General features: G+C 43.1%; 2 protein-coding genes across 4 annotated transcripts; one reads left to right on the top strand and one right to left on the bottom strand.

Annotated features, from left to right (window-relative positions):
• Positions 1-145: 145 nt before the first annotated feature.
• MRPS18C (mitochondrial ribosomal protein S18C) lies at positions 146-2,387 on the top strand. The gene is made up of 6 exons (XM_086612084.1): positions 146-197; positions 347-408; positions 1,395-1,478; positions 1,921-1,978; positions 2,140-2,199; positions 2,280-2,387. Exons 1-6 carry the CDS (start codon positions 146-148, stop codon positions 2,354-2,356), a joined length of 393 nt encoding a protein of 130 aa, XP_086468210.1. The 3' UTR covers positions 2,357-2,387.
• Positions 2,388-2,821: 434 nt separating this feature from the next.
• Positions 2,822-9,578, bottom strand: ABRAXAS1 (abraxas 1, BRCA1 A complex subunit). Of its 3 annotated transcripts, none has more exons than XM_086612082.1 (9): positions 9,489-9,578; positions 8,705-8,795; positions 7,271-7,307; positions 6,354-6,420; positions 5,462-5,655; positions 4,689-4,808; positions 4,282-4,366; positions 3,662-3,785; positions 2,822-3,521 (listed from the first exon to the last, which is right to left on the bottom strand). In XM_086612082.1, the coding sequence occupies exons 1-9, from the start codon at positions 9,573-9,575 to the stop codon at positions 3,094-3,096; spliced, it is 1,233 nt and encodes a 410-aa protein (XP_086468208.1). In that variant the 5' UTR covers positions 9,576-9,578; the 3' UTR covers positions 2,822-3,093. The 3 variants fall into 3 exon arrangements, with proteins under 3 accessions (XP_086468208.1, XP_086468206.1, XP_086468209.1); XM_086612080.1 differs by having other exon boundaries at positions 3,677-3,785; XM_086612083.1 differs by having other exon boundaries at positions 2,822-3,518; positions 3,677-3,785.
• Between the last annotated feature and the right edge of the window lie 6,598 nt (positions 9,579-16,176).

The following is a 16,176-nucleotide window of genomic DNA, read 5'->3' as shown; positions in this document are numbered from 1 at the left end:
GCCAATCGCCTGCCCCAAGTTGGGCGGGACGCGATCCCATTGGTCAGCGATCCGCATTCGTGCTGGCGGGCGGGGCAGCGAGCCTATTGCAGTGAGGTAAGGCGGAAGTGGCGTTGTTCGTGGGCGGGGCGCTATACCGCGCAAGATGGCGGTGCGGGCGCTGGTGGCGTGGGGGCCTTGGCGGCGGCTGGTGCCCGGTGCGTTCCTTCTGTTTCCTTGTGTGCCCCCGCTCGGCCGTGCTCGGGCGGTGGCGGCCGCGGGGCGCCGGCGTGGCCGGTCCGTCCCGTCCCGTCCCGCCCCGCCCCGCTCCGTCCCGCCGCTAACCCTGTTGCTCTTTCCCTTGCAGCGGCGCTGTGGGCGCGGCCGCGCCGCCGGCAGCACGAGCAGCAGCCCGGCCGCTCCGACCAGGTGAGGCGGCCCGCGGTCAGCTCCGCCTGGCCCGCCTGCCCTCAGCCCGTCACCCCCAGCTCCCGTCTCGCAGGGGCTCCCGTCGTGCGGCGCAGGTGTCTGGGAACGCTTGGCTTGGGTCGTTGTGTAGCTCGGGCTCCTAAAAAAAAAAACCAAAACAAAACCGGAATTCGGCCACTTAATGTGCTTGAGAGCAGGAACCCGGCGCTCAGGGCGGTCACCAGGCGCTGGGAGTTAAGGCACCGTTGATTTATGTCTTAACCGGTAACTCCAATGTGGAGCAAAGCGTTTGGCAGCGCCGACTTCCTGCGTATAGGTGGGAAAAAGGCTTAAGAGAATGTTCTAGGTACAGTTGTAATGCCATAAAAACGTGTTGTCTGGTACCAGTGAAAACTGTTCAAAATATTCTTTCTCTGCCCAAATTCTGCCTGTGTTTGCAAAACTGAAATTTCACCTTTCACCCATGTCTTGCAAGGATTTGGTGCTGGGTGTGTTCTGAAGCTTAAGGAGCCTTTCAGGGCTTGGGGGATATTTGGCAGTATCTTTGTTACAGTGTGTGAGCAGACAAGAGCTCCCTCAGGCCGTTTGTTTTGAAAATATTTAAAAAAAAAAAAAAGGATCTTCTGGCTTATTAGACAGAACTACTTTGCTGCTAGCTTCTGTAGATGTTCTGTATGTAGATACTTCTGTACTTTGAAGCAAAGGGTGTAAGCAAGATCTTAATGTTTTAATTGACTTGTTATTTGTCATTATTACTAAGATACAAAAGGCTGTGTGGCTGTGAGTCTTTTTAAAGATTGCTAGGTACCAAGCAGTGCGTATGAGAAACAGACTTAAGAAAGTTATTGAAAAATATGATTCTAAAACTTCAGTGATGTACTAAACCCTCTTTTGGTTTCAAGGCCTGTTTTGCCCAAAGGATAAAAATAACAAACGTTCTTTATTTTCTTGTGAGCTTACAGATGTCAATAATTCTCTAATTTCAGCCCATACAAATGGAGAACCCCTACAAAGAGCCTCCTAGAAGATGTGTCTTATGTGGAATAAATGTGGACTATAAGAATGTGCAGGTGAGTCTGAAAACTCCTGTCCTTAGATGAAGGTAACTGGCTCACTATTTTTAAATGTGTGTGTGTGTAGGAAGTCCACAAGGATAAAGAAAAAATGAAAAGTGTCAGGGTTTAAAACTTAAAAGTGAAACTGTGCAGGTAAGGGTTAAATAATGTTGATGTGATAAGCTGTTCAATCTGCTAGTCCTATGTACAGGTGTTACAGCTTTGTTATTTACTAAATAGAGTCCTCAATTTTGATTCCACTGTCACATAGCTTCAATGTTGTGGCATATAAAATACCACCTAACTCCAAGCTATACTTATTCTTGTCTCCAGGTAGAACTGAGTTTTGTAAAAACAGATCAAAAAAAAATCAAAACCAGAATGCAAGTAGTAAAATAAACTAAAGCTCTTTAAGAAAAGTTCTTAAACTGACTTTGGATTTCTTAATTTTAAATAGCTTCTTTCCCAGTTTGTTTCTCCGTATACTGGCTGCATTTATGGCAGGCATATAACAGGTATGTGAAATATTAAAGTATTTCCTGGTTAATATTAATGTTCTTGTGAGTCCAAGTAACTGTATCTTGGCTATCTTTTGTCAGTAAGATTGTTTTCACCCTTTAAACTGATGGCTTGGTTGTTGGTGGTTTAAGAGACTGAAAATGATTTCTCTCTTCAGGCTTGTGCAACAAGAAGCAGAAGGAAGTTACAAAAGCCATTAAAAGAGCTCATGTGCTTGGTAAGTCTGATTATGCTTTTGAGTTTGGTAAGTCAAGTTTACTTTCCTATTAAAAAACCCTCTGTCTTATCTTTTTACAGGATTTATGCCAGTTATGTTTAAGAACCCATCATTTCTCACAGACCCCAAGATATGTAATATCAAGTATCCAGAGTAATCTACTATAAAGAAATAAACAATGAAACTACTTCTCGTGTTTATGTACTTGTTTGCTGGAAGCATGGCTGGCTAGCATAACGCTTCCCTGACTGAAGGGTGGATCTCACTTGCGTTTTTGTGAAGTGTCAAGTCTCTCAAATTGTCTGCAGGAGCTATCAAGGATGAAAGCAGCAGCAGAAATTGGCAACTGCATGAACCACTTTCTCTGCTCACAGGTTTTCTAAAGCTCAGGTGGCTGTTCTTCCCTTGCTGGATTGGAAGAGGGGGTAAAATAAACAAGTAGCTGATAGTTAAGGGTAAATTTAAGTCTTTGTGGCAATTTATGTAGACAGCTAATTCTGTTAAGCATGTTACTTGTGTTCATTTGATGCTCCCTGCCTCGGCTTCTGCTGCAGGAAGGGTAGTACTGCTGCTTCAACAACAGCTTGAAACTGTGTTGCTCTGAGGCAGTATGTGACATGGTTGTATGACTGCTGACATCCTGTTAGCACAGTCTTTCAACCCTGAGAGGCTGAATACAGATATAACTCTGGAAGGTAAAATGTGGGAATGTCATCTGGACTTGCCTCTGTGCCAAACAGGATTCATGCGTTGGAAAAAAGAAAAACAAACCAAGCCTGTATGTCTTGCAAAAATTCATTTTTTTTATCCCTGCAGTGCTGTAAATTGATATGTCACTTGAATATGCTGGCAGTAGCTTTTGGTGCAAAGTCATCTGTACAAATCATTAACAGATCAGAAAGTAGGAGAGTGTGGGTATTCGTTTGTGTCCCTGATTTTTTCCGACACATCCTCATCTGTTTCAGTGCTACTCAGCATAAGCATCCTTTCCTGGTCACTGTCCTCTTGGTCTCGAAGTAACTTTTGGTGAAGCTGCAGCGATCTGGATTTCTTGAATGACTTTGATCCTGCTGTGGTCCCTCTAACTTTACGCTTGGTTAGGTGTCTCGTTTCAGCTTCGCTGAAGTCTCTTTCCTCTACCATAAGAGTCAGTTTGTCCATGACATCAATATTATGGTCAGTGTTACAGCCATTCTTGGATATCTGTTGGCCTTTGAAGGAAACAATACATGTCTGAAATCCAGAATTGGGGAAAAATTTTTGCAGTGCCTGACAAAGGAGAACATTCTCCTTTGGCTCTCCTGGGTAGCCTTTGTCTTCTCCTGGAAAGAAAAAAAAAAAAAAAAAAGCTAGAGTTGCAGTCCCTTTTGTGAACTTTTACCACTACTGTTTTGGCTGCCTCAAGTTCAAAAGCGTTTTCTGCTTCTGCCAATGGAATCAACATTGGAAGTCTTACTAAGACTGGCATTTAACTTACCTGAACAACTTTGTTGCTTTTTCCTCTTTATTTCTTCTTTTAATTGGCTCACCTCTGCTAAGAGTTTCTCTACAGATCGTTCACTGGCTTCTACTGTAGAGCATGTTTTCTGCAAGGAAAAGAGCATTTGGTGGAATTAACAGTATTCACGGAAGCTGACTTGAATGTTGTTGCAAAATCCTGAAAGGTGCTCATGATTTTAAAAGCTGGACACAAAGTATTGGAAAGCTTAAGTAATGAGGTGGATTTCAGAGATGACTTAAACTTTGTGTTGAATGAGATGCAAGGTGTTTTATTGTTCCCATCCAAGCAAAGGAGCTGTGACAAACTACAGATAGTGCTCCTTCAAAATAATACTCTAGTGCTAATTTATCAGTGGACTTGAGGATTTATCAGCCTACTTTTGATCAAATGGAAACTTAAGTCTTCAGCTTAGAAAACTTGGTGCACAGCTAGTAACAGTAAATGGAACTCCCTGACCTTTCACTATGTGCTTCTAAGGCACAGCTTTGTTCTCCTTTAGTGCAGGATGGAGTACCCTTTGCTTGACTTGGTTTTGTAGTACTGCTGAAAGGTAACTCTATTGGCAGGTATGCCCGACTTACCTTCAGTTCCTCCTGCAAGGTAGCATACATCTCATTTATCTTATGAACCTCTTGTAAGGATCCATCTTCATAAAAGAATTCTGACCTGTGGACAAAGAATATAATTGCAAGTTAATGATTGCCAGTGCTTAACTCAGTAGGGGCTATAACAAATAAAAAAGCATTTTGAGCTTCAACACTAGGTGCTTATGAGACAGACAGTTGCTCTCATGACAAAAATATGGGACTTAACTAATTTCCAAGTACCTTGGAAAGGTAAATAATTGCAGGAAACAGGTCAACAAGTGAGCAGGGTATGGCTGTAGAATTTGCAACAGCACTTGAAAAGATACTTTTATAGAAAGATAACTGTACTTATCTTAAGCGAAAGCTACTGCTGTCAGCAACTACGGATACATATGTTGTACCTGTGTTGTCTTACTGCTCTCACAAAACCAGAAGATACACAGGAACCAGACACTGTTCTGTAACCTTGCTGTTCTGCCATACCCAAGTTGGTAACCACCAAAGGAACTTTCTGGAAAAGACTTAAAGCAGAAGTATGGGAACGTGATTTAATAACATCCAAAGGCCCCTCTTTGATAGTTAAAGGTTCTTGACCATTAAGCATCCCAGATGGAGGTTTACAGTATAGCTAGTTCTTGCTGAATGTATCACGTCACACATAGATGACTTCTACTGGCTAAAGGCAGTCCGCAAGAGCTGCAAGACAAGACTCCGAGCAATGCCTCTGTTTTTTCCCCCTGTTTCTGGTTATGAGTCACACAATGCAATACTTTTTGTTAAGCCTAACGTGTGGGCAGCATGTCTCTGGAGATAACTGAAAATTACCACCAGTTTAAATATTTCAATGATAATGTGAAGACGAATGCTGCATAGCGAAGTCCAATACACAAACCCAAATTGATCAAGAACAGCTTATGTGCATAAATGAAGTGATAGCGTCTGCCTGTGGGCACTGGTGTTACAGGTAGTTAGAAAGGCAAATCCCTGAACAGAAACTCCAGGGTAAGATTTCAACTGGGCTCTAGCAACGAAAGGAATAACCTTATTTAATGTGTCAGTTTCAAGGGTAAAACAAACAGTTAACAATTTAGTTGCAACAAAGAAACCAAACTGTTCCAGGCTATAGCATGTGCTGTGCTACTGCTTTTTTAAAACTAGAGAACAAACCAATTACCCTTCTTGTGGCCGATGTAAGGCATGTTCCAGTCTGTAAGTAGAACAACTTTCTGTCATCACACTAGAGGTTAATAAAAGGAATACAAGGCCCTGATTTGATAGGTGTGACTGTAAATTCTTATGAAGAAGTCTTTCCCGGAACGTCATGGTCTGGTCTGTGTTACGTCTGAATTTGTACCATCCTATTACACTCTGCAGGCAGAAGAAAATTCACTATTACTGTTGAATCATGCTTGGCCCTGCGTGTCATATTGAAGCAAGTCAAAGGATTCAGTACAAAGACATGAGTCTCAATTGTTTGGTGGTGTGTACACATTCAAGCAGTTGGTTAACTTGAAACCCTTCAAACATCTCAGCCTAATTCCAGTAAGACAACCTCTCTTTCCTTCAAAACCACGTGTTGAACAGGCCTGTTTTGTGAGCTTGTGCTCAAGCTGAAACTCTGCAAACTTGGTTCTGCTGTTTTGCTGTTTGTCTCTTTCCAGCTTCTACTTTCCCCTTCTGAAACTTTATTCTGCAGAGAAAACTGTAAACTTTTTTGGTCAAGTGGTGCTTAACCACTTGAGTGAGCTGATCTCAACTGACCTTAAGCTAGAAATCAGTAGAATTCTTTTGAGGTGTTTGAACTGTTTGCTTGACAAATGATTAAGAAAAAAATAAAGTTGTGATGTGTACATGGGCAAACCCTAGTCAAAAATAACCTAAACTGTTCTTTCAAGGGGGAAAAGATGATGCAGCTGCCTTGACCAGCAGTGTGAGTGACTAGATAACAAGATTTTAAAAAAGAGGAGACAAGGGAAAAAAAAAAAGCTCGATACAAGAGGTATCCAGAACAGCCTCTAAAATCTGAGTGAGCTCCTTGGTATGGTTTAGGTTTGAAAATAAAATACCTTTTTACAGCCTGATAGTATTTTCTTCAGGGCAAGTTCATTCAGTTCTCCTGCAGAATTATAAAAGCTAGAAGAAAATTAGGACAATTAGAGGAAAAAATGCTACTGTAGAAATAATTATTCCCTAGCAGTCTGGCAGTCATCTAACTTTAATAGCTCCCCCCCCAAGCATAAAGGTAGGCTGACACAGCTTCTCTGCTAGGACAGTGCAGTTAATTTCATAATTTCATAACTGAAATAGCTATGCAGGTGCTCTTGTACAGCCCAGATGCTGTTCTGGCATCAATGCTACCAAGTTAAAGGTAGCATCTGTGTTCTCTCAACTACAAAATAGTAAGATGCCTTCAATTTGGTATGAAATGCCTTTCTAATAACATCTGGGTTTATTAATTTTCAGAAAGATTTGAGAAGGAAATTGTGTTGTGATTCTCCCCCTGCAGAGCTGTGTTCCCATCTATGATGGAGCTCTAAATACTAGTCCTTGAAACTACTCCTGCCATAGGGCTAATAAGTGGTTTTTTTCTGATCCACAGAAGCCTATGGCTGATCCTACCTTTTTATTTCTGTCTTTTTTTTGAGACTGAGAGGTTGGGATGTATGCTTTTAGAAAAGCAATGTGTGTTTTGGTTTTTTTTTCAGTATGTTGACATTACTCTGTAGTTTATATGGTACTGTAGCTCACCAGAAGGTGCAGTATGCCATATCTCTATTTCTATATGCATAGACAAACACCAAAAAAAGGATATAAAGAACAAAAATAGGAATAACAAAGCATTTTGCATCTGTAATTCCAAGGGGCTGATATGGCTACTGTAGTTAGATGATTTTCTCAGTAATGTAATATAAGTTTAATTCTTGAAGAGTTCAAGTGAGGGTTAATTTTAATTTTTTCATATCTGTTTACTTAAGATTCTTACCTGAACAACTGGTAGCACGGAATATGCTTCTGTATATCTGGAAAGAGAAGGTAACATTACTCTGGGTTCATCAGTTCATTATGTATGTTCTTCTGAATGCTATGATTGGAATTTAACTGGTAGAAGAACCAAGAAAGAATTGTATAAAACGTATAAAATCAAATGCATTAACATCTAATTAAATAAGGTCAAGAAAGGAAATATCTTTAAAAAAGATTCAAATGTAAAGGCCACCACTTGTATAAACTATTTTAATACATTTTTCTGATTTGTCAAGTGAAAAATAAAACTAGGCACTGTATTTTTTTCCCTCTCTTCTGTTGAGTACAGGAGTAGTATGTAATATGAAAGAGTTCACATAAGTTACTATGTCGCAATGGATGGATGCTGTTAGTAAGAAAGAAGAGGCTGGAGAACAGAAACCCAAAAGGCAGATGTTGAGAACTGGCAGACTGACTGTTAGAAAAACAGTAGGTGATCTAAGAGCATTCTAAATCCTTTTCCTAAGTTCTCCAGTACTTTCATTTTCACAAGTTAACTAAAAAATCCCTCAAACTTTGGAGCAAATAACTTTGCCTATGAGAACGTGATGATGAGTCTCTAGGTAACCTGATCAATGCCAGCACAAAAAATTCCTCACATTTTTGGTTCAGCTGTGAGACTCAGTGGAGGAAAAGTGTTACACCTTAACTGTATCCTAGAACAAAACTAGGAAATGGGATGCAATTTCTCCCTCCCATATTTTCAGGAAGATTGGAAAGGAGGCACATATTCTATTACCTTGTTCTCTTTCTTTTAGTGTAACTGCATTTTAAAGGAATGGAGTTAAATGTCTGTGCATGTGTGCATATACATATGCTTTTGTTAAGGGCTAGTATAAAATGCACATCCACTCCAATCCCATGAAGGCTATAAAGAAAAATACATCTGGCACATCTGCTCAATGAAATACATAAATAGTTTGCGGCCTTCAGACACAGTATTTTAGATACTCCAAATTAGGTAATAGATGCTAACACATTACAGTTCCCATCACTGAAATAGGCCAAAATAGGCCAAGTTTTTCCAGGGCAACTGTAGTCCAGGAGAGTTTGTGATGTGGCCAAGAGTCATCTGAGCCCTAAATTACATTTAATGCGACAGGATATTTGGCAAAGAGGAGCTATTCAAGGAACTAAGTAGTAGTATTTCTGTTAAATTATTGTATTTTCTACAGTAAAATTGTAGATTTTTTTGTAACAATTAAAATGTTACAAAATAACCCTTCCATGTGGGTTTTTTTTATGTCAATGTGGTTGCCAGGATCTAGCAGCTTTGATCTTGCTGTAAGGTGCCCTCATTCAAAACTGAAATCTTGCTGCCCTCATTCAAAACTGAAAGCAGCTGCATCTTGCCTGAAACCAAGCATGGTATTAAAAACATGGACGGACTAACCGATCGTATAAACAACTTCGACATCATCCATTTGTGAGTCGGTAATACTGTTCTTGGCTTCACCTTTCACATCTCCGAGGAGAAAACCTTCCTTTATAGAGGGAGAGAAAAAAAAGGTCCACATTAAGAGTAGCATTGAACAGGACTTTCTGTCTGGTATTGACCGTGTAAATGCTGTCTTCTTGAGAGGAAAAAAGCTATCAACATGATTATTTTTAAAAAAAAACAGAGTAGGTTCTCACTCATTTTTCAGCATCTGCCTGTATTTAATAAAAAGCTGGCATGTGTACTCGGCTGTTTTCAGCTCCTCGTGTTTTCACCCACGAGTGAACAGCGCGTGGCTGTACAGGTGATGCCCACCTCCAAGGCTCAGGCCAGAAGGGCTGACCAGCGCTTTGGTCAGTCCTCGGCACACCATGTGCTGCCGCTGCCACACCGAGCGTTCGGTGGCCCACACCTCCTCGTTTTAAAAGGGGAAAAAAAAAAAAAAAAAAGGCAATTTCGCGGCATTAGCCAGCACGAAAAGCAACCTGCGGTGCAGCGGGGAGGGAACACGCAGCAGGACCGCGTTCCAGCGCAGCGCGCAGTGAGGCCCTGGATGTCGGCGGGGCCCTCCCGGCAGCGCAGCCCCGGCGGGGAGCGCTCGGCCGGGCGGCAGCTCCGCCATGACGGCGGCGGCCCCTCCTTCCATCCGCTCCCCCGGCCCGCCGTGTCCCCCCACCCCCCGCCCCGCCCCGCCCCGTCCTCTCCCGCCCCTCCCGGCGGCGCGGCCCGCGGCACCCACCGTGTCCGAGTCGGTGCTGAGGTGCTGGAACGCGAGGGCGCCGAAGACGAAGCCCGAGAGCAGCGCTGTCGTGCTCTCGCCCTCCATGCCCCCGACAATGGCGGGCCGCGCCGCGGCGGCGGGAGCCCCCAGCGGCTGTCGGCGGCAGGGCAGCGCAGGGCCGGGCCGCGCCGCGCCCGGCCGGGCACATCCCATCCCGTGAGGGAGCCGCGGAGGAGAGAGGAGGAGGCGTGCGGGGCTCGGGCAGCGGCGGGGCGCGGGCTTCCCTCAGCCCTCAGCTCCTCCGCGCCCGCCTCAGCCCTCCCTCGCTCTCCCCGCCGCTTCCCGCCTCCTGCCCGGCGAGGCTCGCTGCAGAGACAGCCCTTTCGGTTTGCCTGAAGCGTTATAATCCTTAAACCCAAATTCCTGTTTTGTTTTTACTCCTAAAGTGAAGGAATGATCCAGTTTAGGAAGGCCGCTGAGACCCCTGCGTCTCCCGGGTGGCTCCTGGTGCGAAGGACCGCAGGTGCAGCAGCAAGGGCTTGTTCCCGAGGGAAAGGTGAGGGGACCCGGCCTCGGCGGTGCCCGCCAGCCACCTGCCTGCCAGCTCCGGGACCTGGCATCGCTCCAGGCCGAAAGCCTCATCGCTCTGCACCAAGGGCTTTAGTAAAGCTTCAAAACAGCTTTTAAACCGAGCTGCCTGGCCCACATCATCCCATTGGGAGTCTGGGTGGAGCAGGCTGTATTCCTGCTTCGGAGTGGGAGGGCTGCGTGGTGCCAGCCTGCAGTATGAAGTGGCATGGCACTGGCCGAGCTCCTGCCCATTGCAAGATTGTACCTTTTGGAACAGGACTGTATGTCTGGAGGTGCGCTGTACTGTTGAGGAGCGTGGTGAGAATCTGCGTAGTCAATAACCTAATACATTGTGATAAGGAAATAATAAAATGATAATGCTAAACAATGACCTGACAGCAGTAAATCGTACCACCTCTTCCTAAGATACAGACTCGGTTTGCAGAGTGAATGGTTTGTCTTTTTTCAGTAGTCACATTTTACTTCTTTTTAATATTTACAGTACCTTTTTTTTTTTTCACATCCTAGACGGCTTTGCTGACCATATCAGCCAGAAAAAAGCTCTAGAAAAAAAATTCAAGAAGGGAGAATTAAAAGTGACAGCGTTCTTTGAAATGTGATCAGAGATCTGGTCTAAAGGCCGTGGGAGTTTTTCCCCTTCACTTCAGGAGAGCAAATGTTTGATTTCATCTCTCACCAGGACTAGAGGTAAGCATATTCTTAGCCTTAGACATTCATTTCCTGTCTCCTGAAATAGGATACATGCTCCTGTGGTCTTTCAAGAGATGTTTCCCTGATTTTGGGGTCTCATGCATGTATTTTTAGGTTGCATATAAAACTGACCCTTTAAATTTGTTGGTGAGATTTAGAAAGAGAATGGTTAGTTCTGACACATTTACATTTAAATAAAATTCCTTAAGTATTATTTAAAATATATGTGAATGGTGCCGATATTTAGAAAAGGAAAATTCTTGTGATTCTTACCTGTTGTCACAGTGGAAAGAGGCATCAGCTAAGACTTTTGTTTCTCAACGCATTCATAAATGATCTGGATTTCTGAATAAGGGGATGACAAGTCTCCAGATGATACAGAATGATTGGCAAGATTAATAGGAAAGAGCTAGTGCGTGTTTCTTGCAATGCTGGCCACGCGGTATGAAGTGAATGGGTAGTAAGTACAACACGTCTGAAGTGATACATTGCAACAAATGATTCTGTTATGGACCATGTTGCCACGGTGGAGTCAACAAGAACAGCTGGGTATGACCAGCTTTAGTAGCTGTTTGTGGAGAAAATGATGAAGGCAGGCATGAATGCTGACATCTTTCAGAAATGGCCCCAAAGGACTCTGTGCTGTGATTGCAGTCACCCCTACGCCAGAGCTGTGAGCAAATTTTATGCATTTAGTCAATACAATAAATGTTGGGCATTGACAAATTATTCTATTACATTCAGCATCGATGATATGCAAATCATATGCAAAATTCATATTGACAAGATATGAGATATGTATTGACAGCCATGTACTGCCTACACATCTGGTGGGTATCTATACATCGCTGAGGCAAACAAACGTAGTCAGAACATGTAATGGACTTCCTGCTTTTGTGATACGAGCCTGTTGTAAGCTACAGGATATAATAAATAAGGTTCTGTAATGGTTGCATTTGTGGAAACAATAATGCTTGTGTGGTCAGAGCTAAATGTGTTACAGTCATCCTAATGAACGATACAATACTTAAATATACTTCTTCCATATTTTCCTAATTCGACTGTTGATGGCCAAAGATAAACTGTAAATTGCACAATCTTACTGCGGTCAGATACAGACACAGATCTGTGTAGTGGCATAGATGGGATCTGTGCAGACCTAAAGAGGAGCAGATAGATCAGTGAAGAGTATGAATGCAGAGGAGTGGATACTTTCATTTTAGTGCATGAAGACAGTGTGGTTTCCGTAAATAAATATTGCACCTGACGTTGCTCGCCATGCAATAGGTGATCTTTATGGTTATTCTGAACTTTTGGAGAATTTTGCACAAGTGAAGCATGAACCTCACTCCTGATAAAAATTGAAAGCAAACTACCAGAGATTATTTCACCTTTCAGTAGCAATCAGGTGGGGGGTTTGCTCAACGTGAGATTGAAACATTAAGATATAAGCAAAACCCAACAGGGCCTTTTTTTTTGTTTGTTTTTGTTTGTTTGTTTTTTTGTTTGTTATAACTGGTAAAAGTTTAATTGAAAAAGATATATCCTAGAGATAGTAGTTTTCATATGTGAGTACACACATCAGCATTACTGGCATGCAGAATGCTCTGGTCAGTCCTGTTTGAAAGACTTTCTTATCCCACAAAACATTGTCTTGGTACTCCTGGATGTTAAGAGAAGCTGGGAAATCAGCCTGGGTTTGCTTTCTTGACTTTGTGTCATTGACTTACAGGGCTTTTCTAAGTAGATCAGTCTTCTTGGCTGTCTTTGTAGCATGGCAAAACTTGCATAGAAATACCAGGGAGCCCTGCAACTGGAGTCAGAGGAACAATTTTAGCAATAGTAACACCTTCGTGTGCCTAGTGACAACGCTACGGTGTGCTTCTAGATGTAAGCAGCTTTTGAGCATGTTGCAGCTGAAAACAGGTAAATATACACTGTATATTTACTGTAAAAAAGAAGATCAGCTGTTACAAGGCTGACCATGACTGATAGTCATGGAGTGTACTGACATTTGCCTCAGTTAGAAATATCTCTTTGTTAACCTGCAGGTAATGTATTACTTGAACATCTGAAGCACCAACTGGCTGCAGCTGATGTGTCAGTGCTCTTTTGGAACAGTCTCTGCGAGGGACATACAATGTTCTGGTAGTCTGATAAGAAAGGCGTTGCAAGAAAGGCAGGCTGGTATCAGCTGCAAACTCTCCTCTATGACATAGAATCATAGAATCATAGAATGGTTTGGGTTGGAAGGGACCTCAAAGATCATCTAGTTCCAACCCCCCTGCCATGGGCAGGGAAACCCTTCACTACACCAGGTTGCCCAAGGCCTCGTCCAGCCTGGCCTTGAACACTTCCAGGGATGGGGCATCTACAACTTCTCTGGGCAACCTGTTCTAGTGCCTCACCGCCCTCAATGTAAAAAATTTCTTCCTTATATCTAATCTAAATCTCCTCTCTTTCAGTTTAAATCCATTGCCCCTTGTCCTATCACTACATGCCCTTGTAAAAAGTCCCTCTCCAACTTTCCTGTAGGCCCCCTTTAAGTACTGGAAAGCTGCAATAAGATCAGCCCGGAGCCTTCTCCTCTCCAGGCTGAACAGCTCCAACTCTCTCAGCCTGTCTTCATAGCAGAAGACATAGAAGCATAGCGTGGCCCTCCTCTGGACCTGCTCCAGCAGCTCCATGTCCTTCTTGTGCTGGGGACTCCAGAGCTGAACGCAGTATTCCAGGTGGGGTCTCATGAGAGCAGAGAGACATCCCTCCAGCCATCTTTCAGAGTCACTGGAATAGCTAGTATTGAACAGGAAGAAGGCATATCTGGAAAGAGCAGTTCCAAAAATTTCCGTGGCTCTGTGATGTCTTTTCTTCTGAGGCGATACCGAGTGTTCCTTCTAGTCTGTGTCTGCAGCAGGTAACATATCCAGGGAAAGCAAAACCGTAGTGGAACTCCTTGAAAGCTGTTATGTCCTGTTGCAGTTTTTATCTGTTCACAGTGTGTAGGCACCTGCTTGACAGATGACTGTGGTACAGGCACTCCTGTGCAGGAAAAGGCTGTTTGTACCCAATTTAATCCTTCCATTTAAGGCACTACAGGTAGGCAGAGGTCAGTGCTGTGTGTGCTTCTCCTTGCAGTGGAAAAATAAATGCGTCATAATGCTGGTTCCCTTACCCAATGGCAAAACATTGCCCAATAATAAGAAATTAGTAGAATGGCCTCAAGGATCAAGAGCCAAGAGTAGGCAGCTGACACCCACTCCATCTCCTTCTTATTTCCCTAGGAGACTGGGAATATCTTCATTGTTTCAAGTGGATTTCTTATGCTTGCAGGTGTCAATTTGAGATTCGTTAAATTAAAGGGAGCTTTGCTCTTGGATTCCTCCTGTGTCACCAGCATTCCTTTTTTCTAAGTTGGATTTCATTCTTCCAAATGAACAGAGTTTGGCACATTAAGTGTCTTGCGACTTCCTGACATATAGCGTACTTTATCATAAAGAAGTGCTTGTAGTTATTTGGTATAAATGCATCAGCTGTTATTTACTGGACCTTACAAATAAGTGAAACTACATTCTGTTGCTGTATGTTTATTTGAATTATTTGCAATACCTTCACACTTCTGGATAAATTATCTCTTCCAGCTTCAAAATGGACATGATTGCAGCAGGCTGGCTATTAGTAAGAGGGATAAACATGAGAAGGGCAGAGGAATGACATACAGAAACTCTGTTTAGTCAGTGGACAGTGGAGTGAGTTCTTAAAGAAATTATTGTGCTGAGGAATTTTGGGTATTCCCATCACAATCTGCAGTTATTCAGTTCATAGTGTTGGATGCGTGGCTATCCATACTGGAATTTGACAAACATGTACATTTCAGTGGTTCTTTTGAAATAATAAAAGAAGTTAATGATTGTGATGGGGGTGTAATAAGCTATGAGAACTTTCTGACTGGAAAATAGAAAGCTATATGAATTGCCTGGAAATAAAGATTTTCCTTTCTTCTTCACATCACAAGCAAGTGCATCACCTTCATACAGGGCAGGGAAGCAATTCAATTGCAGTTTTACTTCTATAGCAATCCTGAGTGCTTTGCAATTAAGATCTATTTTGACCACCACCTCTCAGGTGGTCAAAGGAAGATGCTTTGGAAGCTTTGCCAGCCACTTTTGGCAGAAAATTAACCAAGGCTGAACTCCTTGGTCATGATCTGACCCATTCCAGTACTCAAGCTCATTCTTTAGTGCTTTTTGGGACAATTTTCGATTACATTAGAATTTTCATTCCATACTGTTAATAGGTAGCAGCTTTTCTTGATTATAATGTCATTCCCAGTATGGGTGGTTTTGGTTTTGTGGGTTTTTTGTTTTGTTTTTTTTTTTTTTGTTTGTTTGTTTGGTTGTTTTTTTATCCTCCAAACCATGTGACATTAGAGGTTTACAATAGAACAGTAACTATACTGAAATGTTTTGCATGATTTCAGGAGGCACAAAGTGGATAAAGGAAAGAATAAAGATAGGAAGAGACCTGGCCATAAGGTTCTTGTAGGGCCTTTAGGCTAGATAGTCTGATCACCTCAGTACAGCCGCTACTAGCAACTCTTCATCTTCTTTCACCTCATGTGGGAATGCTGTCCCTACGGCCTCCTCTTTCACAACCCTGCAAGGGGCTGGTGCTCCTAGGCTGGCTCATGAATTCAAGCTGATGAATTTAAGCCCACTGCAGTGGGCTGTTGCAGTGCTGTGCCTCCAGGAGCAACCTGAGTGGAAAGGATGTAGCAATTGTCTTCTGCTATGTGGCAAATGTAGCATCTTGGGTGAAAACCAATAGACTGCCAAAGCCTTTCTGTTTCATTTGTTCCCCCTCCAAACCTGTTCTGCTTTTCTTTGGATATGCCTGCGATAGCTGTGTCAGCAGTCCCCGGAAAACCTCATATGTCTTGGACTGGGTGGTTTGCCAGGGAAAATTATAGCTGACGATCCATTCAGCGTGATGGAAGGGTGAGCATGGGAGAGGTTTGCTTGCTCTCTGTTTTTTTAGAAGGTGGCAGGGAAGAATTACCGTGTCTGACTGTGCTTCCAATGCGGCCGGGAGTATGACTTTGTAAGGGTTAGACAGGCAGTGCAAATGATAAAGTCTAGCAGGATGGAAAACAATTCTCCCTCATTCTGGAGAGGAGACCTCTTCTTCCTCCTCCCAGGGTAGGGAAGTCTGTCTTTCCCTCTCTCCTTTTAAGAAATGATCTCTCTTTTGTGCGCCTGGGCTTATTGCTGAGGCATTCCATTAAGAGAGTCACCACACCTTCTTGTGACTTCCTGGTGCGCTATCAATAATTCTTTTCACCCACCTTTCCTGCCTGAAATCAGGTCCCAGAAACTACCTCCACCCTCCTGCCCACAAAGCTTTTAGCATCCAGACAATATGCATACCG

This window comes from Tauraco erythrolophus, chromosome 5, assembly GCF_009769465.1.
Source record: "Tauraco erythrolophus isolate bTauEry1 chromosome 5, bTauEry1.pri, whole genome shotgun sequence".
In the NCBI taxonomy this organism is placed as follows: domain Eukaryota; kingdom Metazoa; phylum Chordata; class Aves; order Musophagiformes; family Musophagidae; genus Tauraco; species Tauraco erythrolophus.
The sequence above is the reverse complement of the archived record's forward strand: the minus strand, read 5'-3'. Positions and strand labels throughout refer to the sequence as shown.